Source organism: Hyperolius riggenbachi, chromosome 4, assembly GCF_040937935.1.
Source record: "Hyperolius riggenbachi isolate aHypRig1 chromosome 4, aHypRig1.pri, whole genome shotgun sequence".
Lineage (NCBI taxonomy): Eukaryota > Metazoa > Chordata > Amphibia > Anura > Hyperoliidae > Hyperolius > Hyperolius riggenbachi.
Window position 1 is genome coordinate 405,524,039 of NC_090649.1, and position 24,246 is coordinate 405,548,284.

At 45.7% G+C, this 24,246-nt stretch overlaps 1 protein-coding gene across 1 annotated transcript; it reads right to left on the minus strand.

Annotated features, from left to right (window-relative positions):
* Positions 1–681: 681 nt before the first annotated feature.
* PNO1 (partner of NOB1 homolog) lies at positions 682–24,089 on the minus strand. The gene is made up of 7 exons (XM_068232313.1): positions 23,826–24,089; positions 18,972–19,121; positions 15,143–15,226; positions 12,709–12,769; positions 10,060–10,177; positions 1,954–2,024; positions 682–1,064 (listed from the first exon to the last, which is right to left on the minus strand). The coding sequence occupies exons 1-7, from the start codon at positions 23,994–23,996 to the stop codon at positions 997–999; spliced, it is 723 nt and encodes a 240-aa protein (XP_068088414.1). The 5' UTR covers positions 23,997–24,089; the 3' UTR covers positions 682–996.
* Between the last annotated feature and the right edge of the window lie 157 nt (positions 24,090–24,246).

A 24,246-nucleotide genomic window follows, 5' to 3' on the forward strand; every position in this document is an offset into this window, starting at 1 on the left:
CTCAGGGTCCTATAGAGCCTTCCAGCTCCTCTTCTGGTCCCCTCGTTCCAGTGCTGGCTCGCCCGGTAGCAGTATTTGACTAATTTAGTCAAATACTGCTTTACCCGGCCGAAGGAGGCTTCAGAAGTCTTCAGGGAGCCAGAGTGCTCCTGAAGAAGGGTGGCCCTGTACTGCGCCTGCGCAAGCACGCTCTCTTGCACGCTCACGCCTGTGCAGTATGGAGCCGCACGTCTTCGGGAGGACACGGCTCCCGAATACTTCCAAATACCCTTTTGGTGGGGGATTGAAACGGGGGGAGCCAGCACAGGATAGAGAGCAGAGAGGAAACAGAAGGCTCTATATGACCCAGAGCCTTCCCTCTCAAGTATTTGCTTCATTTTTTTTAAATGCGGTTCCCATTCACTTTAAAGAAACACTAAGCCTTTTCAGTTCTGCTGAGTAGATTTTTAGTCTGGAGGTTCACTTTACAGGTGTGTACCAAGTTTACTGGCCCACAGAAGGTTTTGCACAGAATAAAAGTTGTATATGTTATTCTGTATAAACAGAGGCTACTCTTGATAAGATGTTACAGGACATCAAACTGCCAGGTGGGGCTGTAATTGTCCTAGCAAAGCCGCCCAGGTGGTTATTGGGGTTTATTTATACCAACAAGCTGCATGCAGTCAGTTATAGAAGAAACTGTTTAAACAGACAAACCTGAAATAATTTATTTCAGTAATTAGTATAGTACAGATTTGTCAATGTCCCGTTATTAGCAGATCATGCTTTGAAAGACACAAGTATCCCAAAGAACGTCACAGACTTCAGTCCACAATAATCCTCTCCAAGAAGCTGGGTAGTATTTGGTTTAGAGTTCTGTCCGCCATGATTGATTGCTGCATAGTCCAATAATCTGCAGGTCTACAGAAGGCCACATGGTCAGCCCAAAGGCTTGGCTATCCTCACCAGGAGCCTGGCGACAGATAAGTCTTCCTGTGCAGCAATTCCAACGCATCATTAAAACCGATCGGCTGCTCTGCTTGCCACAGCTCGAATGTTTCCGTACACTTTAGATGGTGGACTTCCTGTTGAATGTGAAAAAAATACAAATTAAAGAGGAACTCCAGTGAAAATAATGTAGTAAAAAAAGTGCTTTATTTTTTACCATAATTATGTATGAATGATTTAGTCAGTGTTTGCTCATTGTAAAATCTTTCCTCTCCCCGATTTACATTCTGACATGTATTACATGGTGACATTGTTACTGTGGGCAGGTTATGTAGCTGCTCCTAGCTGTTTTGGCTGTTAGAGACAGCTGTAACAGCTATTTCCTGTTTGTGAACCTTGTTACATTGTAACAAACTGCCAAAAGTACCACGTACTCAGAGCTTCTTGTGGGAGGGGTTTCAGCACAAAATCAGTCATACAGCGCCCCCTGATGGTCTGTTTGTGAAAAGCATTATATTTCTCATGTAAAAGGGGGTATCAGCTACTGATTGGGATAAAGTTCAATTCTAGGTTGGAGTTTCTCTTTAAGCTGCAATAATTTTTTTTAACATTAAAAATATACTAATATTTCAATCTGCAGTCAGCTAAAAATTAGGGCTGGTGCACACCAAAAGCGGAGCTCCATCATTAAAGTGGGGATGCGCACGCATCAGCGCATGCGAACCCCTGAAAACTCCGCCCCAAGGACTGCACCCCAAATGGTGTTAGGTGGTCCTGGGGCTGCCGCCACATCAATTGGCAAGGAGTGGTCCTGTAAAGGTTAAGCTCCCAAAGAGCAAAAAAAAAAAAAGGGTGCGTGCGTTTTTAAGGTAAGAAAAGCAATATTAAAAATGGGCTGAAAAGTTATTTTTATAAATTAGGTGATAAGTAATTTATAAGTCATTGTGACTGAAAGACATAAATTAAAAAGCATCATGTATGAGCGGAATCCCTGTACAAGTATCTTGTTGGTGTCGCAGCACTTACCGAGGATGAGGTTACAAATCGCTGTTCTTGCCATCTTGATATTTTGAAATGATCCCATGATGTGTATTTTACTGTTTGAACATAATAGGATGGAAACAATTATTAAACTGTGAACGTGTGACAGAATATCACTGCAATTCCAAAGTCAAATGACAAAACTGTACATAAAGTCCCTGCCCAGGCAGACAAAAGTAAGTCTGTAGCCTTTCTATCTCATCCCACCGATACTAAAACATGATTAAAGGGGCACTATGGCGAAAAATTATGTTTTATAGTCACTGTACTGGGCATAGCTGTTTGTAGAGCATAGTAGTTTACATGTAGTGAGGCACAGGGTTTTTTTTTTTTTTTTGTAAAACTGACATCAGCATGGTATACATTTGCAGTCACGTCGGCAGAAGTACCTTTCCGACGCGACTCAGCCTGATCCATGTAGTTGTAGGAGGCATCTTTCCCTGTTGCTGTAACTGACGTTACAGTTTTCCTCTCTCTGCAGCGCTGGAAGGTTTGTTCTAAATTTCAACTGCACGATCGTGCAGTTATACTGATCCCCCATGCGCCGTAAAGAGTAGCAGCTTATCTGCTGTGCGGGGAGTGGAATGCACCCTCCCTCTTAGGTGGGACGCAACTGCGTGTGAGGAGGACTGTGGAGGAACGCATCATCATTACGGATGACGCTGCTCGGCAAGGACCCCTGTAGCGAAGCTGGCATTGCCGCTGCTCTGTCTGCGCACTTCACAGAGCGAAGCCTGGTAGCCATAGAAACGGACAACATTAGGTGTCCGTTTCCATGCCAGCTCCGCTACAGGGGTCTGCCGACGTGACTGCAAATGTATACCATGCTGATGTCAGTGTTTAAAAAAAAAAAAACCCCTGTGCCTCACTACATGTAAACTACTATGCTCTACAAACAGCTATGCATAGTACAGTGACTATAAAACATAATTTTTCGCCATAGTGCCCCTTTAAGAGCCCTCTTCCATTAGCAAGTGCGATCGCAAATCACCTAAGCTTGCGCAAGCTGTTTTTTCCACTATCCACATTTGCGCCATACAGCTGCCGGGAACGTATCGCAATTGCAATGAGAATCGTGCTGGCCGGTGATCGAGATTCGGCAAAAAAAACGAATTGCGGTAGTGGAAAATAAGCATCGCGATTTACAGGTTATCACAGAGCTCTAGCGATCGGCAAAATGGCTGTGATCCACTTTAATTGGATCGCAGCCAGTGGAAAAGGGTCCAAAGGGCTGAGACACTATAGAGTGCTTTTTCGATCAGTTTTCATTTTTTAAATCTTACTCCCATTGACTTGCATTAAAATGGCAGATAAATGTTTCAAAACCAAACAATCGATCGCAGCCCTAAAGGGAATCTGAAGTGAGAGGAATATGCCATATGTATTTGCTTAAGCAATGCCAGTTGCCTGGCTGCCCTGCTGATCCTTTACCTCTAATACCTTTAGTCATAACCTGCATAACAAGCATGCAGATCAGATGTTTCACAAAAACCTGACAAGATTAGCTGCATGCTTGTTTCAGGTGTGTGATTCAGAGACTACTGCGTCCAAAGAGATCAGCAGGGCTGTCAGGGAACTGATATGGTTTAAAAAGGAAATAAACATTGCTAGCCTCCATATACCTCTTGCTTTAGGTTCTTTATAACCCTTGAGACCACCACAGACGTTTGTTTCTGTATCCATACGCCACATATGTCTACTTTACCTGTTCATGTCTGCCGCTAGCTCCAGGCTCTGCCTTCTGTCCATACACGTGCCCCACGTTGTTGCGTACATACACATGGGCCTGTGTGTGACATCACAAGAGCCCACGTTACTCCATCAACCACGTTAGGCGAGTGTATGGACCAGGGCTGTGGAGTCGGAGTCGTGGAGTCGGAGAGTCGGGCAATTTTTGGTGCCTGGAGTCGGAGTCGGGAAAAAATGCACCGACTCCGACTCCTAATGAATTTGTAACTGTAATTAAAATAGAAAATATGATAAAATGTTCTATTTCTCAGATAAAAGTCATTAAAAATAATGTATATATACACTATATATACAGTAATAGCTGTGCTCAGTCCACAAAAACGAAATAAACCAATCAAAATTAGTTACTTGTGCTGCTTCAATAAAGCAGTCCCCGTATTTTTAAGGTCAGATATACATATCTGATTGTGACTGTATATATGATGTGTACACCGGAATCTCATATATACTAAATAACATCTATGCTGTAAGTATAAAGCCTGATGTGTAGCCATGTCACTAATAGAGATGGTCAATGAGATGGAAATAATTCTGCATTGATGCTGATTTATGCAAATGTATGCACTCCCTTTGCTGATGAAATCAAATAATTTGATATGTTATTAAAATTTGGTTTGGTGACTACAAATTAAAGGGAAACTGAGACGGATGAAAAGTAAAGTTTTATACATACCTGGGGCTTCCTCCAGCCTTCTTCAGGCTAATAAGTCCCTCACTGTCTTCCACCACCCGGATCTTCTGCTATGAGTCCTGGTAATTCAGCCAGTCAGCGCTGTCCGGCCACATGCCGCTCCCACAGCCAGGAACATTCTGCACCTGCGCAATAATGCTGCACAGGTGTAGTATGCTCCTGGCGGCGGAGTGTGTGCATGCGCACTACGCCTGACTGGCTCAAGTACCTGGACTCATAGCAGAAGATCCAGGTGGTGGAGGAGGACAACGAGGGACTGATTATCCTGAAGGCGGCTGGAGGAAGCCCCAGGTATGTATAAAACTTTAATTTCATCTGTCTCAGGTTTACTTTGTTACACAGTAGTACTATACTCTACATATGCACTCCCCACAGAGCTGCAGGGAATCCACTGAGAATGTTGTGCACATTGAACACAGAGGTGTTGTCTGTTTACAATCTCCTCATTCCCCTGCAGAGTACCTGCACACCACTCTTACATGTACCCACACTTACATTGCCTAGGGCCTGATCCATGTACAGATTGTGCATGAAGAATGTGTAATAGAGGAAGAATCTCCTCATTCCCCTGCAGAGTACCTGCACATCATTCTTACATGTACCCACACTTACATTGCCTAGGGCCTGATAGATGTTCTTTGTTCCGGTTTGTACCTTTTACAAGTACTCTTACCAAGGACTAGTTTTAGTCTAAAGGGAATAATCAACAAAATTGTAATATGCAAATTAGAGGAGTTGGAGTCGTGGAGTCGGTGGAATCCTAAACTGAGGAGTCTGAGTCGGTGGATTTTTGGACCGACTCCACAGCCCTGGTATGGACGGAGCACGGAGCCAGTGGCAGACATGGACAGGTATAGTGCAAGGGGGGGGGGGGGGGGGGCTCATTCAACATTAGGGGAGGCAGCATCGGGCCGGTGGATGTGGTGTCAAGGCAGATTCCTGATCGATTTCAGCGTGATATGAGAGAGATTTTCCTTGGCTGAATCTGCCCATCATCGCAAGATGTATGGCAACCTTAAAGGGAACCTGTACTGAGTAAAATTATTTAAAATAAACACATGAGGTAACTTCAAATGAACATTACATAGTTACCTTGCCATCAGTTCCTCTCAGAAGCTCACCATTTTCTTCTGGCAACAATCCCTTCCAATTCTGACAACATTTTGTCAGAACTGAAATATATCAGTTGCTGTCAGTTATAGCTGAGAGGAGAACAGATGTGTCCATGTTTCCCTATGGCTCAAGTGGGCGATGTTACAGTTTAACAGTGTGCTGACCAGAAAGCTGTTATGGGGTAATGGCCATTTTCAAAATGGAGGATGAAGAATTCCATTGATCACAGTGGATAAATGGGACGCAGGAGAGGAGAAAGCGATTGATGACTAGACTATGCGGGAGGTAAGTATAACTTGTGTCGGTTTATTTTGACATTTTCAGTTCAGGTTTTCTTTAAAGAGAAACTCCAACCAAGAATTAAACTTCATCCCAATCAGTAGCTGATACCCCCTTTCCCATGAGAAATCGGTTTCACAAACGGATCATCAGGGGGCTCTGTATGGCTGATATTATGGTAAAACTCCTCCCACAGGAAACTGAGGACCATGGTCCAGGCAGTTTCCTGTGTGTGAAACTCGTTGCATTGTGGGAAATAGCTGTTTACAGCTGTTTCCAACTGTCAAAAAAGCAAGCAGCAGCTACTTCAACTGACATCACCTGCCAACAGTAAAAATGTCACAATGTGATAAATGTCAGAATGTGAATCAGGGAGCGGAAAGATCTTACAATGGGCAAACACTGACAATCATTTATACATCATTATTGAAAAATGAAGCACTTTTTTATTACATTAGACTGGAGTTTCTCTTTAAGGTTTAAAGGCTCCTTTTCCTCATCTCCTACTATAAGCTTATATATACAGTAGAATTATAATATGGTACACCAAGTTAAAAAGCCCTCTATGGCGGAAAAAAAAAAATCTAGTTTAGATATTCTTTACATAGACAACAAAACTGACATTCAACCCATATGCCTCTATGAAGCCAGAGAGATGTGGGCAGATTCTAGTTTTCCATGGCTATATAGTAAAACATTTATGTGGAAAACTCAACTCCGTCCAGGACTTCCTCGTCAAAGCTCTCCACACCATTTATGGTCATGGGAGAGCATCCTACAAGGGACGATCCTTAATCTTCATCAAAGCAGAACAAGCATTTACACATAAGACACGCTGTACTTGTGCCTGGGGCAACCTTTACAAGGTCGGGGTGAATCTAGGAACAGTACAGATCTACCACACAGCCCAAAAACCTAAATATCAAGCGAAGATAAAACAATCCATAATGATTAGTCACCTGAAGCACAATTATTGTGAAAACCAATGTCTGTGCAATTCTGTCTGATGTGCTTGAAAATGTTAATATAAAATTGAGGCCCATTTATAAGGCTGTAATGGGTACTGCACGTCTCTTATCAGAACAGCTTTGGTACTATCCAAGTGATAAAATCTATTGTCTATAGAAATTGCTGACAACTACAAACAAGTGGAATTCCCTCCCACCAATATCTGATCTTCACTCCACCAATCTTTGAGGGGGTGGGATATTTTACTTGCCTCACTGGGTGGTCAGGTACCAATGTACAAGATCATATGACCCAGCAATCAGGATATTTAGAGGTCAGAGAAAACAAAAAGGCTGATGGCGACCTCACCAGAGAACAGGAAGGAGAGCGGCTACTGACGTCTGGATCCCTCGGGGGGGGGGGGGGGGGGGGGGGGTGGACACTCTGACCATGGGAGGTGGGGGGGGGGGAGAGGGGGGAGAACAGCATCGTTGGTTTTGTTGCTCGTCTCGATTTTAATCGCTGTTACCACTGTGCACCCGACTGATTACAAAGGCGATTGAGGCATCACAGCGCCTATTCCAGATCAATTTCAGCATGAAAACGATCAGGAATAGGCTTGTGGTGTATGGACAGGCAACAGATCTCTCTCCGAACAGAGAGATCTGTCTCTTGGTCAATCTGCCCATAAATCGTCTGATGTATGGGCACCAAAAGTCTTTGATAATACAGTGTAATCCTTGCTTTATACATTTTATGTGAGAACGTAAAATATATCCTCACAGGCTTCTTGTATGGTCTCTGCATAAGAAGCGTAAAAGCCATCTAAGACTACTAAATGCAATAACAACTATAGTCCTAAATACATAATGCTTGCTGATTAGAAATGGTCAACGAGACGAAAATGTAAATTCAGGATTATGCACTTTTTTTTTAGCAAATTGATGGAGCTTAAAGAGAACCTGAGGAGTCACAAAGTTGAAGAGTAGATACTTACCTAGGGAGAGACTTCTTACGCGCTACTCTGGTCCCCTGCCAATCATGGAGACTCAACATCGAGGCTGCGCACGAGAGAGGCCGTGCTGCACCCGCACAAGCATGGCCACGCCTGCGTAGCAATACAGACTTACTGCGCAGGTGCAGTACGGCTGTGCTTGTGCCTTAAGAGGTGTGTGGCCCCAATATGATGACAGACAAGCCCTTGTTGGTAATCTGTTGTGGGTCCTGCGCTTGACAACAGGGGCCTGTAGAATGACGTGGGAAGCCTCTATAGCTCAGGTATCAGGAGTGGCCCTCCTTGCCATTTTATGTGGCCCTCGAGAACTTCAAAATGGCCATCACTGTAAGCAGTAAAAGAATGACAGCACACTGCCTTCCCTTTCAAAAGGAGCACACTGGTGACAAGTGCTCCTGATGGATACATGCCCACCTAATAAAATTAGCATGGGGCCCGCTCCTGAGATCCAAACACACACCCCTCTACCTTTCACTGTGAAGCATGCTTCAGCATGCATAGCCATCTGTCTTTTCTCCGACTTGCATCCTCTAGTGCAGTGTTTCTCAACTTTTTCGATCCAAGTACCCCCTATCGTGATTCAGTTCCAGCCAAGTACCCCTGTAAATATATACGTGTAAATGAATATATCTAGCTCTATTAATATATAAATAAGTGTAGATAGATAGCCAAGTATAGGTGCCCACAGTATAGCCAGGAGGGGGACGCAGCACAAAACGGGAGAGCATGCCCACACATAGCGGCAGGGAGGAGGGGCCACTCCCCCCCCCTCCCTCACCTTGGGAGCCCCATCAGTGCTTCCCTCTCAGATACTCAATAATAGCAGCAGCGGCCGGCAGCTGCATGGTAAAAGGAACGCACACTTCTGCGTTCCACGCCGGAGGTCTGATCTTCTCTGAGCCTGACGCCACTTCCTGATAAACAGGAAGTAGCGTCATCGCTGACAGAGAAGGTAAGTTCGCATTCCTGTTACCATGCTGCTGCTAATCAGCGTCGGAGAGGTAAGCGCCGACAGGGGAGCCCAAGGTGAGGGAGGGGAGGAGTGGACCCCCCTCTCCGCCACTATGTGTGGGCATGCTCCCCAGTTTCGCGCCACGTCCCCACCTGGCTGCGTACCCCCGGATGTGGTTACGCGAACTGCGTGTTGAGAAATACTGCTCTAGTGTCCCATGCAGCTTCTGATCTTGCCACTAGAGCTCCAGGTTCACGGTCATGTAACTGCAGCCTAAAGCTCTAGCGGCCAGTTCAGAAGCTGCACAGGACACTATAGGATGCAAGCCAGAGCAAGGACAGGTAGCTGTACGTCCTGAAGCATGCTCCATAGCGAAAGGATACAGGGTCCATGCATAGAGGGTCCCCCGCGGTATATCCCCCGCAGATAGGCTATCCCCCACTTTACACCCAAAACTCTGGTTTCAAATTGTCTGCCTATCCGTGGTGATATACAGAAGTTTGAGACTGTTCCATAAGTGTTAAATCTTAACAAAACAATTTTGCCCACAACTCAGGCTATGTTTTTTGGCACCTTATGTGATTAAGTTTGACACCCCTGCTCTATATTATCCAGAAGCTTCCCTCTTGTTAGGTAAGTATTTACTTTGTGACACCTTGAGTACACTTTAAGGCTTCTTACACACCAAGACGTTGCGATAGGTGCTATCTTAAGGTCGCATAACGTGCACCTAACGCAATGCATGGTGGTGGTGGCAGAGGACGTTAGGAAAGAGCCGCGTTAAGCGTTGATGTGTCCGTGATGCGTACTATAGTACGCATGCGCTGGTGGAGACCACGTGAGCGGAACACTCCGCATCACGTGGTCCCGCCAGTGACGTCAACACAGTGAATATTAATTAGCCATGTGGCTAATCACTGCGCCTGTGCAAGCAGACTAACGCGGCAAAGCTGCTCTAACGCCGTAGCATGCTGCACTTTAGATTGACGTGCAGCGTTACAATGTAACGCAACATGGGCACTGTGAACAGCCCATTGCAGTTACATTGCTGTGCATTGGGGAGCGTTACAGGCTGCACTAACGTGCGCCTGTAACGTCTCACTGTGAAAGCAGCCTAAAGATAGGTTAGTCCATTTTCATGCTGCGTAAAAAACAGCTCAGGTGTACTTTACGTGGCTGGACCTCAATTAGGAAGTGTTAACCATACGATAAAGTCACATCGGTCTCATGTAAGAGCTCAGTTATAAGGGTATAATTCTGTGCAACAACAAGACCGGCCACAAGCAATCATGCTTTTTATCACAGGAACCCCCAGTATCTAGAAGTAAGTCAGTGCACACTTACGAGTCAGCAAGGACTATCCTGGTCCGGGTAACATTCTCAATAGTGAACTTTGTTTTTCCTCCTTTTCCAGCTATTCTGCCAATTGCGCGAGAAAGATGGTCTCCTTTCAAAGGTTTAACTGGAATGGGAAGAAGCACAATCTGTAAATACCACTAAATGCAGAAACAGCAGATGCAGAAACAGCTAAACAGTGTTCTATAATATAAGCTCCACTGTCAGAAGAGCAAAGAGACAAACACCCATAACCGTTATATACATTTTAAAGTGGACCTGCACAGGACAGAAAGAAGACAGAGAAACGCACCTTGTATGTAGAGTTTAGCCTGTAATTCCCCTTTATCTGTGACTAATCACAACTGTAATTTGATCTCGAAGCCGTGTCAGCTCAGTAATCTCTGCTGCCTTGGCAGAACAGCTAATTTGTAAACACAGGATGTTAACCCTATGTCTGCTTCCATGAAAGCATAAAGTAGACAAACTGCAGATTTATTGTAGGATTTGTATCAGCTGTAACAAAAATACTTTATCTTTAAAGGTTATTATGCTGGTGCTTATCTTTTAGAGCATAGAGGACGTTCTGAGTTCAGGTCCACTTTACTGAAGAGCACATTTTGCAATTCAGAGTATGAGGCAATGTCAGTGCTCAGCGTACGGCAGGTAGCCATCACATAACCATTAGTAAAGATCGCCTGGCCAGGTAGTACGCACAGCCATATAAACCATTAATCTTAGCGGTATGGACGAGCTCAGCTCGTCCATCACCGCCGATGGCTGCCGCTCAGGCCCTGCTGGGCCGATTTTGTTCAAATAAAAAGCAGCACACGCAGCCGGCACTTTGCCAGCCGCGTGTGCTGCCCGATCGCCGCCGCTCTGCGGCGATCCGCCGCGAGCAGCGGCGAAAGAGGGTCCCCCCAGCCGCCTGAGCCCTGCGCAGCCGGAACAAATAGTTCCGGCCAGCGCTAAGGGCTGGATCGGAGGCGGCTGACGTCAGGACGTCGGCTGACGTCCATGACGTCACTCCGCTCGTCGCCATGGCGACAGGAGAAGCCAAACACGGAAGGCTGCTCATTGCGGCCTTCCGTGTTACTTCTGGCTGCCGGAGGCGATCGGAAGAACGCCTCCGGAGCGCCATCTAGTGGGCTTTCATGCAGCCAACTTTCAGTTGGCTGCATGAAATAGTTTTTTTTTTATTTAAAAAAAAACCTCCCGCAGCCGCCCTGGCGATCTTAATAGAACGCCAGGGTGGTTAAAACGCATTAAAATAACTACATTGCAAACTATGAATAAAACACTGAATATAAAACAGCAAGAAGGTTCATAACGCTCTACCCCCAGCCATCATACCAGTCGGTGCAGGATCAGGCAAGCCAGGCCATAGCAGGAACAATGTACAAAGGAGGGTCCACTTTAACTACGACTAAGGGCAGATGGTAGGCCCGATACGCGTTAGTTGATCCTGTGATTTTATTGTACTGTCTGTGGATTTTTTCGAATAAACTTTTCAGCCCTTTTACCTCAACCTACTCTGGTTTGCGGACCCTCCTTTGTACACTGAATATAAAACATAATAAAGCCTGCATATCTGACTGGAGAAAATAAACAACCCTATAGCACGACAGGAAAGGGGTAATAGACATGTTGTGCCACCCATACATAACATATTAGGCAGGACCTGCATGTGTTCATTTACACAGTCCTATTTCATATAATATAGAGGGCAGTGACAATTTGCAACACACAGAATCCGAGGTGGGTTCTGACAATGCTATCAGCATACAGAGGCTGGGTCTGCTTATATTGCCCAGCCTCTGTTGCCATCTCAATCCCCCCTAAGTTCCCCCTGCACTCTGCAATCCCTCATAATTACAGCCGCTCTGTTGACACGCAGCGTGTCGCAGCGGTCTGTGTTTACCTCTGTAGTGCCACTCTCGCCGTCGCCCCCCCCCCCTGCATCGCTCCGGTCGCCGCCCGCGTCCCTCCCCTCATCAAACAGGTTAGCTGTGTAACTATGTACTGCACCTCATTGTACAAAACTATATCCAATAGTAAATCAATACACATAATTTAAATAATAACCGTTAAGTAATCATTTGCTGGATTGGACCGCTGTTGACGCGATGAGATTTTCTGACAGATTTACTGTCAGATCGATTATTTTGAACATGTCTGATCTCTGAATCGGAAATCAGATCGACAATGTTGGAAATAATCGATCTGACAGTAAGCCTGCCAGAAAAGCTCATTACGTAAGGTGCAGGTAAAACATATTTTGGCATATTTACTGGTTTCTGAGTGATTGGAGTCTAGAGGCAAACGATAATGTGGCTCTCTGTAAGGCCAGATTCACACAGGCATAAAGAAATGAATAATGAACTAAACGACCCAGATCCTAATGTCGATGATCGGACCTAATCAATAGGGTCAGTTCTCATTGATCTATTACAACAGATTCATTCGGACCGTTCCACCAAATGGACCGCAAGTCTGGGGTAGAAACGATTTTTCCAGATCGGCGGACGCTTTGCATTGACCACACACTAAAGGAGCGGAGGATCCCTGATTAAAAACGGATGCGCTTGGACGGATCAGTTATCCTGCAGTGTGAACTGGTACTTTGCAATGTAGATAAACTCATCTGCTGTAACTTACCATCTGTGACTTCAAAGGTTTCCAAGAAAAGGTCATCTAATCGCACCAAAGCCAACGCATCCTAAAGAAAAGAAAAAAAAAAACTACTGAAATCCAGCAAGAATCAAGAAGCACCAGATTACCTTGTTGCCTACAGCAGAAAATACATTTCTGTACCTTGTTAGCCAATGGAATTATGTAGGCAGGGGGAAAAAAGTTTTGTAAAAATTAATCACTTTTACCATCTACCTGTATACAGGGTTTTACTTCGGTAAATATGCCTGAAGAAGGGGACTAGTTCACTGAAAGCTTGCATAATTTATACCAGTTAGCCATTAAAAGCAGACCTGAACTCAGAACTTCCTCTCTGCCATAGAAGATAAGCAACAGCATAATAACTTTACAGAAAAAAATATTGCTTTGCTACAGCTTACAGAATTCCTGCAATACATCTGCAATGTGTACTTCCTGCTTTCATGGAAGCAGACAAAGGGTTAACATACTGGATTTACATATTAGCTGTGTCTTCTGAATTTCTGTGCTGACACAGCTGAGAGATCAAATTACACTTGTGATTACTTACAGATGAGAGGTGAATTAGGCTCTACTCTCTAAAAATGCACAAGGTGCATTTCTCCGTTTTCTCTACCTATAGATTATCTTTTGCCTGAAACCTCCCAGCAGCCTTTGCAGCTCTTGTATGCATCTGACTTTGTAAGGCAGTCTTACTGCCGCTATGAAGGGTAATGTACACTGTTAAAGTCCTGAATGAGATTTCAGAATATGGAGTGGCACTTTGGTTGTGCTGTTTGGTCAAACACAGAATGACCTTGCATACAGAAAGAAGGATACTAATCAGAGTCACCACAAGGACCTGATTTGTTTAGCCTGGCCCCTGAATCCAATGCCATATGTACCTCACACAGAGCCCCTGACCTTCCTGCAAGAGGAATGTTGTACATTATGGTCCTTGTGATAAACTTTGCAAGATCAGAAGAAGAGGTTTCCCATACTATGATTAATGAAGGAGAAGGCCAGTCGGCATAATAATTGCTAGTAGGCTTGCCTTACTTTCACATTCCATGTTTCACTCATTTTCCCCCTGGAAGCCTTACTAGTGGCTGAGCTGTGTTGCACTGAGCCACACTAAGCTCTCTAGGCTGCAGGGAGGTCTCATATCTGAGTGCAGTAGATGGGGCTTGAGGGACATACTGTATGCAAGCTACAGGGGTAGAAAATGGCAGTCAAGAATATAGTGCTCTATTTACAGAATGAACTGGATATCACATTATGCATGATGACAGTTAACACTGTTCCACTGTTGAGCGGATCCACTGAGCGGATCGTTCAGAAACAGCCTCATCAGTCTGCCGACCGAGCGTACACACGCGCTACTGTCGGCTGAACGTCCGCCCAGCGGGAGGGTCTGAGGGACCCGTCGTTGGCGGCTGTAGTGCGTGTGTATGCACCTTAACTGTGACCCAGGAAGGGGTGGCTACTGAGATTTTCACACAGATGACATGGCTTTGGGCTGAAGGCAGGTAGGATAAATATATTGCCAAAAGGAGTCGGCAGACTGCTCCTTTATTGGTTAATGATATGGTATGCGAACTGTAATTCCACTTTAAAGTGGGACTCTAGTTAAACTACCATTTGTCCTCCACAGAGTGGGGGAAATAGCAAGATCCTCTGTTAGGTTTCTGCGGCCAGCAATCCAGGCAGCAGCTGAATATATTTATACAAAAAAACTCTGCTAGGAACTATGACTTCTCATATTGTTCTACACTGCGTCATGGCTTGTGTGTTAACCCGTTCGGGATCAGCCGTAGTACTACGCCACACTCGTGGATGCCTAAGCCTGATATGGTTAGTTTTGCCACCCGATCCGGAGCACGGGACCCAATAGTGCATCCCTGCCGACACAAAACTCAGCTTTCTAAAGACAATCACAGTAATCTGCATAGCCTATCAATAGCAGATTTGCTGTAGTCATGCTATCTCAAAAATGGAGGCCTCCACCTTAATCTATTACTATTGTCAGTTTCAGTTTTCCTCCTATGTAGGTGGGGTCTCAGTTTCTTGAATGAATGAAAGTCTGTGTACTGCACAAACACTGCTGCGGGCCATGCGCCTCCTCAATCACACTCCCGTGGACAAGAACGCCTGATGGCTTCAGGTGTGCAATCAAGGAGGCACGTGGCCAGGACTGCGCATGCACAATGGCCTGCAACTCAGTCAGTTGCAGACTTACATAGGGTGACAGCAGCACAGTGGAGCATGAGGACATGGAGGGAGTTGACAGACTACAGATGTCTGGAAGAAGCCCCAGAGAAGTAACAATCCTCTTGTTCCCCCTTGTCTCAGGTACACGTTATAACAACTTAGTAAGCAGATATATAGACCAGTGATGATCAGAGAAGAAACAGAGCCAGCTCTGCAGATGGCAGTGACTTACCTCCACCTGGAAGCCCAGGATAAAAGCTTTAACAAAATCTGCAGCTTTGGTGAGCGCTCCAACATCTGTTGTTTCTTTACAAGTCTGCAGAACAGGAAAGTCATATTTTAAGGAAATCTTAAGTATAAAAAAAAAAAAACCCCATACAGTTTACTGTAACCTAACTGGGGCTTTTTGCAGCCCCCTGCAGTCATTCTGTACCTGCGCTATCCTTCCGCAACCCTCCAGCCAGCAGCGAACCCCTAAAAGTTGGCTGGCCATGCCCCTCCTCATCCCATCTCCGTGCATGGCAGCATTCTGCGCAATACAGGAAAAAAAATTGCTACTGCGCAAGAACAGACGATCACTGTGTACCCAGTTTGGGGCCGCACATGCACAGTAGCCCGCTACTGGCCACAACCGGCCAGCTTTGAGGGGATTTCCACTGCTCGCTGGAGGTTCTCGGAAGGATGACTCCAGTGGGCAGCAAGAAACTCCAGGTAACTTATACTGCTTTTTTGATTTGCCTTAAAGGGACACTTAAGTCAAACAAAAAAAATGAGTTTTACTCACCTAGGGCTTCCAATAGCCCCCTGCAGCTGTCCGGTGCCCTCGTTGTCTCCCTCCGATCCTCCTGGCCCCGCCAGCAGCCACTTCCTGTTTCGGTGACAGGAGCTGACAGGCTGGAGACGCGAGTGATTCTTCGCGTTCCCAGACACATTAGCACCCTCTATGCTGCTATATGGTATATGATATATGCTATAGCAGCATAGATGGCGCTATTGTGGCCAGGAACGCGAAGAATCACTCGCGTCCCCAGCCTGTCAGCTCCTGTCACCGAAACAGGAAGTGGCTGCCGGCGGGGCCAGGAGGATCGGAGGGAGACGGCGAGGGCACCGGACAGCTGCAGGGGGCTATTGGAAGCCCCAGGTGAGTAAAACTCATTTTTTTTTTGACTTAAGTGTCCCTTTAAGTAACCCTTTAATACAGCAGTGGCACAGAAGCCAGCTGAAATATGTCCTAGAACATCGTTGTGAAGCTGCATACTGCTCAGGCTATGTCAACACTCAGCTGGCGCAGGGCCCAGACTGTCACTGCAGCAACTGGCACAGGGCAGCTGGGCTGTGCTGATCAGAGATTGAAATACATAATCAGATCCTCCATACAAAGAATACAAAACATACATCAAATAAAACGTATCCCATTCTCAGGGCCTCCTAGTCTAATACAGAGAGAGGACTTGTATCTGTAACTGAAAGGAGACATCAACTAGGCCTGAGGAATTTTCATTCATAGGAATTTCATTCACAGTAGTGCGTCGCATAATGCGCGCGTTGTGTGTGAACTGAAATGAACTAAACATAGACTTTAATGTAAAGCCTGCATGCAGAGCTAGAATAATGCGATCTGTTACAACAATCCTGTGAACAGGCCCATAGAGTTGTTTGGGCATTGAGCTGACATGCAGAATCATTCTGCAACTCAACTGATGCACTGTAAACGAGGCCTTAGGGCCAGTTTCCATTACACGTGGTGTGATGCGGCTACATAGATGCATCGCACAGCGGCTGTTCTGTAACCAATGCACAGCAATGGAACAGTTTCCATTGCGTGCAGGGCCGGAGCTACCATAGGAAAAAATGGGCAATTGCCCCAGAGCCTGTAGGGGCCCCCAAGGTGTCCCTCCCACATCTTAACTGTTGCTCCCCAGGGACTCTGCAGAGTCTGTTAAGTTGGGAGTTGATTGGGGGAGGGTCAGCAGCCAGCCCAGGGGCCCAGAAGGGAAATTTGGCTGCAACAAAGGGCCTCCAATGACGCTTTTTGGTTAAGTGGGGGGGGGGGGGGGCCCAGGCTAATTTTTCCCTAGGGCCCAATTGTTACTTGCACCGGCTCTGATTGCGTGCTGGTTATGCGGAGCGATCAGAGAATCTGCAGCTTGTTGATCTGGAAGTGATGCGAATGGGAGCGGAGGTGATGCGTAGCTGCATCGCATCCCTTCGGCTCCCATTCGCTAATGAAAACGGGCCCTTAGGCTGGTTTCACACATATAGCAGTGCGATTGTCCTGCGGCAGGAGAGCCTGGGGCAGGACAACCGCATCATTACCTTGTGCATATTACCCTGCGGTAGCTATGCATGTTACCAGACAAGGTAATATGCATAGCTCCGCCCCCCCCCCCAAACAGTGACACGTTCCCTCCTGGACAGGAAGTACGTCACTTGTTTTCACCTGCAACAATCATTCTAAATAGATTTCTGTGGTCCCTTAGACTCCATTGCAAATGCTTGCTACAGGGTGCCACTTGTACTGTGCAGCAACACGCTGTAGTCTACGTCGACTCAGCTTTGTTATGGACCCTTCCGACGCACTGCGGGTAGTGAGGCCAGTCTTATTGAGACTAATGCTCATTGTGAGACGGAACGGCGGAGGCGCATACTGCACCGTGCGTGCGAAAGAGGGGCCTGAAATTATTTTATAACTCCTTTCATAGATAAAAAGGAGTATATAAAACTATATAATATTAGGATGCGTCTGAAGTGTAATTAAAAATAAAAACAGATACTTGGCTAAGAAGAGGGAAGAATCTGGGTCCTATAAAGCCTCGCTGTTCCTCCTACAGTACACGCATTCCAGCGCTGGATCCCCATTAGCAGTCCCCGACAGATTTCCCATTTCCGACGCTGCGGGAGGCTTCGGCAAACTTTGAGAGCCCAAATGCTCCCGAAGACGGGCCGCTCCGTACTGTGCATGTGTGAGTCCAAATTCTCACGCTTTCATGGAGGTGCACTATGAAGCAGCCAGTCTACAGGAACTCCCGAGCTCGCAAAGACTGGCTGCACAGCATTAGTGCACATGCACCGGGCTCACACATGCCTAGTATGCTTCAGATTGCTGAAGCCCCCCATAGCAGCAGAAGTAAGAAGTCTCCAACCCATCGGTCGGAGACTGCTAACAGGGAAGTCAGTGCTGGAATGTGGATACCCTAGGAGGAACGGGAGGCTCTGTAGGACCCAGAGCCTGTTATCTCTTTAGTTAAAGTGGATCCGAGATGAACTTTTACACATTGCATAATTGTGTTCCTTTCCTATAGTTTATAGGGCATTCCTCAAGCCAAATACTTTTTTTGTTTTGTTTTAATACTCGAATTCCCTATAAACTAAACAAGCCCCGCCCACAGGATTTCAGAGAGCCAAGGCACTAACAGACAGTAGCAAGGGCTCATGGGAGCTCAGTCTGGGCAGGAGGAGGGGGAGGTATTACTAGCCAGAGATTTCAGAGGCAGAGGGGAGGAGCTTGACCGCATTACTGGTCAAGCAACAGTTTGGAGTTAATTACATATGCCAATGTTACAAGATGAGTAATCTTTTAAAAATCCTGAAATAGCTGTCGGCATACTGGAATAAAGAGCTCTACATTAAAGGTGACCACCAGATTTGACCATCAAATAAACCCGTCATATCAAATCTGTCAGGGATCTATCTGATAAGCGACACACACTCGGAACAGATTTTCAACAGATTTCACTATGAAATCTATTAAAAAGTTATCAAACTGCAGCGTTACACAGTTCAATCCACTGCACCACCATAAGCTGTCGATTTGCCACCACTCTCTCTCAACACCAATCAACTGATTCAATCAATTTTGACTGACATCCGATTGAACAGGCCGTCCGCTCTATTGATTTCTAGCAGATTCGTTCAGAGTGATCAAACTGGCTGCATACACAAAAAATAAAAAAAATTGCAAAAACATCTAGTACAGTCCTGCTTTCAAATCAGATACCAACCCCCCCCCCCCCACCAAACCTGTACATCTGGGTGCACTGGGCACGACCCATTTCACTTACCCTTATTTCCACATTTCTGGATTTCAAATTAAATCGAACTTGAAGCTGCAAGTGCTCTACAATAGGTGTAAAGATTTTCATCCAATTTTCCTTCAGAGGTGTATAGCGGTGTGAAGGCACTGGAATCTTTCTCATCTCCTCCTTATCCCCCTGGTAAGACATACAATCAATTCATTGATGGATGTGAATATGAAATGTAAAATTCTGTGAATAAAATATGGAATCTCTGATAAATGTAATTAACCACATTTTTCACCACTACAGTATATCTACGTCCTCAGTGACTTCATCTAAGCCACGAGGACATAGATATAGGTCTTGTAACTGAAGCACAGCTGTGCAGGATTGGGCTTGCTCCTGTGCAAACTTCCGGCACTATCTCCTGCAGCACTAATTGGTGAAAGGAACTATATGTTCCCTGAGCGAATAAGATTGATTTTTACCAGTAAAAATACTTTTAATTTCTCAATCCATAGTGAAAAATACACTCAGTAGCATTATTTCAGAATCAAATATCTTCACCATAAATTGTGACAGGAACATAATTTAAGTTTTGTGATAAACAGCAGACATAGCCAAACAAAATGTGTGTTTTTTTTATCTACAATAGCACTTTTTATTTTCAAACTGGAATTGGTAAAACTGAGAAATAATGTGTTTTTTCTATTTTCCCACTAAAATGCATGGAAAACAAAATTGTTCGAGGGGAAACATGCCAAACAATGAAAGCCTAGTTAGTCTTGAAAAAAACAACATATGTTTAATTTAGGTGTCATAAGTAGGGATAAAGTTATTGCTGATTAATTAGGGACATAGTTCAAACGTCAAAACTGCTCTGGTCCAGAAGGGGAAAACAAAGTCTGGATGCGAAGTGGTTAAAATAAGATTCTGCAGGCAGAAGGGTGGTCACACATGAAATATAAGTGTAAGGATGCCATTACTGAACTGGGCTACCGGCTTTAATGGGAAATCAGAACTCCATCAGATAAATTAAGCTTTTTAGAGCTATTGCAGACAGTTCCTCTAAAGGTGCCCATTAACCATACAATTTGTATTCAGCGATCTTATTTTCCATCAGACTAAAGTGGACCTGAATTCCCTCTCTGTTCTAAAAGATAAGCAACAGCATAATAACCTATAAAGAAAAACATTTATTTGCTACAGCTGATACAAACCCTGCAATAAATCTAGTGTGCCTACTTCTTGCTTTCATGAAAGCAGACATAGGGTTAATATCCTGCATTTACATATTAGCTGCTCTGCCGAGGCAGCCAGTTGACAAAGCTCAGAGATCAAATTACGGTGGTGATTAGTCACACCCGCGCACCTGATCAAGCATGTTGGCCCTACATTTTACAGCTTGTCCAATTGATAAATGCAACCAATTTCAGGCCGGAAGATTTTCACCCGATCAGAATAATCGAATCGGATGGTCGATCGGCCGTCAAGTCGCCTGATGTAATGCCACCTTTAGAACAACATGATCCATTACAGCATAGAAGTGTGAAAAGCCCCATACAATTGTATGGGCACTGAGTTGGCATGCAGTATTATTAATCTGCAACACATTAGACATCCTGTCCCACACTTATGTGTCTGACTTTATACATAAATACAATACTAAACACACTATGCTCCTTTAATGACCTACTCAGTGTTCTCCCCAGGCTTTTACCTGGGTGGTCCACCCGGCTAGTTTTGGTGAGCAACCGGTTGTCATCGGCTCACCTCCTCCTATGCTGTGAGCAGAGTTATGCAGAGAAGTGTAGGGCCTGCACTTCTCGCCCCACCCAGCTACTTTTTCATGCCACCCGGCTGGAAATTTTTTGGGGGGAGAACACTGCTACTAATTACTTCCTCATTCATAATCTCTTCCCACACAGGGCTACCTCGATTTTCAGTGATTCTTCTCCGGCAACCTATTAAACTTGTTTCTACCTTTAGGCTACTTGCACACCAAGACGTTGCGTTAGACGCTACGTTAAGGTCGCATAACGTGAACCTAACAACGTATGGTGCTGCAAGTGAGGACGGTAGAGTGAGCCGCGTTAGGCGGCTCGATTCCTATAAGGTCTCCCAGAGTGGCGCTGATTGGCCAGCGGGACCACGTGATGCGGAGCGAGACACTCCACATAACGTGGTCCCGCCGGCCAATCAGCGGCCGCCAGTGCAGTGCATATTAAGTAGCCATGTGCGCGGCTACTGTAGCTGGCTCACCCCACCTCCTCTCCGCCCCCCACTGCGCATGTGCAAACAGTCTAACGCGACTATAGCCGCTCTAACGCCGTAGCATGCTGCACTTTCCGGAGAACGTGCAGCGTTACATGTAACGCAACGTGGGCTGTGTGAACAGCCCACTTGTGTTACATTGCTGTGCGTTTAGGGAGCGTTACAGGCGCACTAACGTGCGCCTGTAAAGTCTTGGTGTGTAAGCAGCCTTAAAGAGGTGCTGTCAGCTATACTATCTCAGAAAAAACAACACACATATAAGAGTCAGGTAAACTGAGGTATGACCATATATCAACAAAAGTAAAAGTGATTTCAACTTTTGGATCACCTGGTTAGCATCCTTATTACTTGCTTACCAGCTAAAAATAAAAAAAATTGTTTTATTTTATGCCCAACAGTTACACTTTAACACATTTATGCTACTTACACACTAAGACGTTGCGTTAGGTGCTACGTTAAGGTCGCATAACGTGCACCTAACGCAACGTATGGTGGTGCGGGAGAGGACGGTAGAGTGAGCCGCGTTAGGCGGCTCTAACCACATAAGGTCTCCTAGGGTGGCGCTGATTGGCCGGCGGGACCACGTGATGAGGAGCGAGACACTCCGCATCACGTGATCCCGCCGGCCAATCAGCGGCCGCCAGTGCAGTGCATATAAAGTAGCCATGTGCGCGGCTACTGTAGCGGCATCTCCCCGCATCCTCTCCGCCCCCCACTGAGCATGTGCAAACAGTCTAACGCGGCTAAAGCCGCTAGAATGCACAGCATGCTGCACTTTCACTACAACGTGCAACGTTACATGTAATGCAACGTGGGCAGTGTGAACAGCCCACTTGTGTTACATTGCTGTGCGTTGGGGGGGAGCGTTACAGGCTGCACTAACGTGCGCCTGTAACGTCCCTGTGTGGAAGCAGCCTTAAACAACCCTTAAATCCCACTTCAAGCTTAACGACCCATCTTTCTCTCTACTCAATCGTCACTAATTAGCTGAAGGTAAATTTCTCCCTACCAATGGTGTATGTTATGCTGCCCATCTCCCAAATTGTTAGTGTGACTAGGAACGATTCACCTTCTCCTCTTGTCATGGTTTTTACTTGTTTAATTTACGGATTTGTTATCTGTGCCTCCTATTGTACTGAGAGGTTTAATGACACTTTCTGTAATATCAACAAAGGTGGACAGCATTTGCTTAGTGAAGGTTCATCTAAATAAGCTTGTAGCTCAGTTGACAGCAGTTCACTCTCATGTCAGCACGGGTACACGAATGGACAGTGGCACATGCACAGTTACACTGCTCTTTCTAGAGGGGAAAAAAAAGGCAGGCGAGACCAGATGAACGTTGCCAACCATTAGCACACAGCCACAGGTTTTGGACCCTACACTGGGGCTGTTTCACACCAAAAAGCACATGAGATTAGCAATTTTATAATGATTTTCGGTACTTATCCGTTAGCCGGGCGCATCCTCTAGGTGGCGACAAAACTCCACCAGAGTTACATCTTTCCCTACTATCCATGTCGGCCTGGAGGGGGAATAGTAATTAGCGCCACCTGCCGGATGCGCCCGGCTAACGGATAAGTACCTGATTTTCATATCACTTTTGCTTTTCTATACTTGTTACAGAATCACAATAGTTCCAAAAATGCTACATGCAGCACTTTTTAAATTTTAATATTAATGATTCTGTCTGGTGTTTTATACTGCATTTTCCAATTCCGTGCAAATTGCAAAACACAAGGACATCAGCAAAATAATGAAAATCAAAGGAACCCTTTTCCACCAGTGCAATGTGATTTTGCCTCATCACAAAAGTTCTGCATGCTGCATTCTCCTTGTGTTCCTAGCATCTAGTGAAAATCGCATTGGAAGGGCTCATTCACATTATGTGTGCCTCTGTAAGTCATGAAGGAACATTTTATCGCATTTTCCCATCAAGTTCTATTGTGTTTCACATCTGACATCCGTGCTATAACACAACAACATGCATGCCGTGCATCAGGATGTAACGCACAAAATCATGTTTGCACATGCGTTCAGTAGTGTGAAAATAGCCCCGAAAGCACTCTTGGTGTAAAGAAGCCCTTGGTGGAAGGCATGGTGCAAATTCTGACAGGTTGCATAAAATGCTACCTGTGGTGAAAATATTTGCAACTTCATCAGAATTTGCCATTCCTCCACTTTACATGAACCGTCCAATCTTTCTGCCCAGCACTAACTTACCCTATCCTGTGCCAAGAACTACTTTCCACCCACCCCATCTTGTGCCTAAAACTACCCTCCACCCATCCCATACCTACCCCATCCTATGCCTAAAACTACCCTCCACACATCCCATGCCTAGCCTACCCTATCCTGTGCCTAGAACTACCCTCCAGCCATCATCTGCCTAACACTAACCTCCCCTCTCCTCTTCCTAACGCTAATCTCTCTGCCTGACACTAACCTTCTCCTATAGGATGCAAATTCTGATGCAAAATATGCTACCACATGGGCACTGCCAGCTGAGCACAGGGAGGGGTGAAAAGCACATAACACAAGGGGACAGTGGACAGCTAAGGCACGGCAGTGTGGCCAATAGTGCTTGCTTGCTGGCATGGGTGAGTGCTCCCCAGGTGACACACGTACCAGCAGCTTGTCTCTTGATATCTGGGGGAAATCCGGCCTCTTGCTGGGCTGCTCTCCGGTCTCCATAGGCCTGTCCTCCTGCGCCTTGCGCTTCCTGCTCTTCTTGCTGGTCACACTGGTGAAGGCCTCCTGATCGCCAGCCGGACTCTCTCCTTCCATCTTGTCCTCCATGTTGCCTCTGAAGCTAGCACTCTACAGCCAGACCCTCATACAGTACAACACGTGTGTATCTGCTGCCATCCGGGAACTAAAAGGGGCGGCGATAATTTACAGCACGAAAATAGAGCCTTTTCAAAATGACGTCACTGGGGAGCCATTTCCTGTGCAGGTCCTGTGAGGTGTCTATTAAACTGCCTGTTTAAAGTTCCGAAAGAGACTTTGGTGAAATTGCATTTTACTCTATCACGAAATCTTTTCTCTA

Excerpts from the sequence above, each read along its gene's own strand:
- PNO1 (XM_068232313.1), bottom strand. The coding sequence starts at position 23,996 with ATGGAGGACAAGATGGAAGGAGAGAGTCCGGCTGGCGATCAGGAGGCC. Across the intron at positions 2,025-10,059 it reads AGGATAGTCCTTGCTGACTC|TAAAATACACATCATGGGAT; the intron begins GTAAGTGTGCAC and ends ATGTTCAAACAG. Across the intron at positions 1,065-1,953 it reads GATTTGTAACCTCATCCTCG|GAAGTCCACCATCTAAAGTG; the intron begins GTAAGTGCTGCG and ends CACATTCAACAG.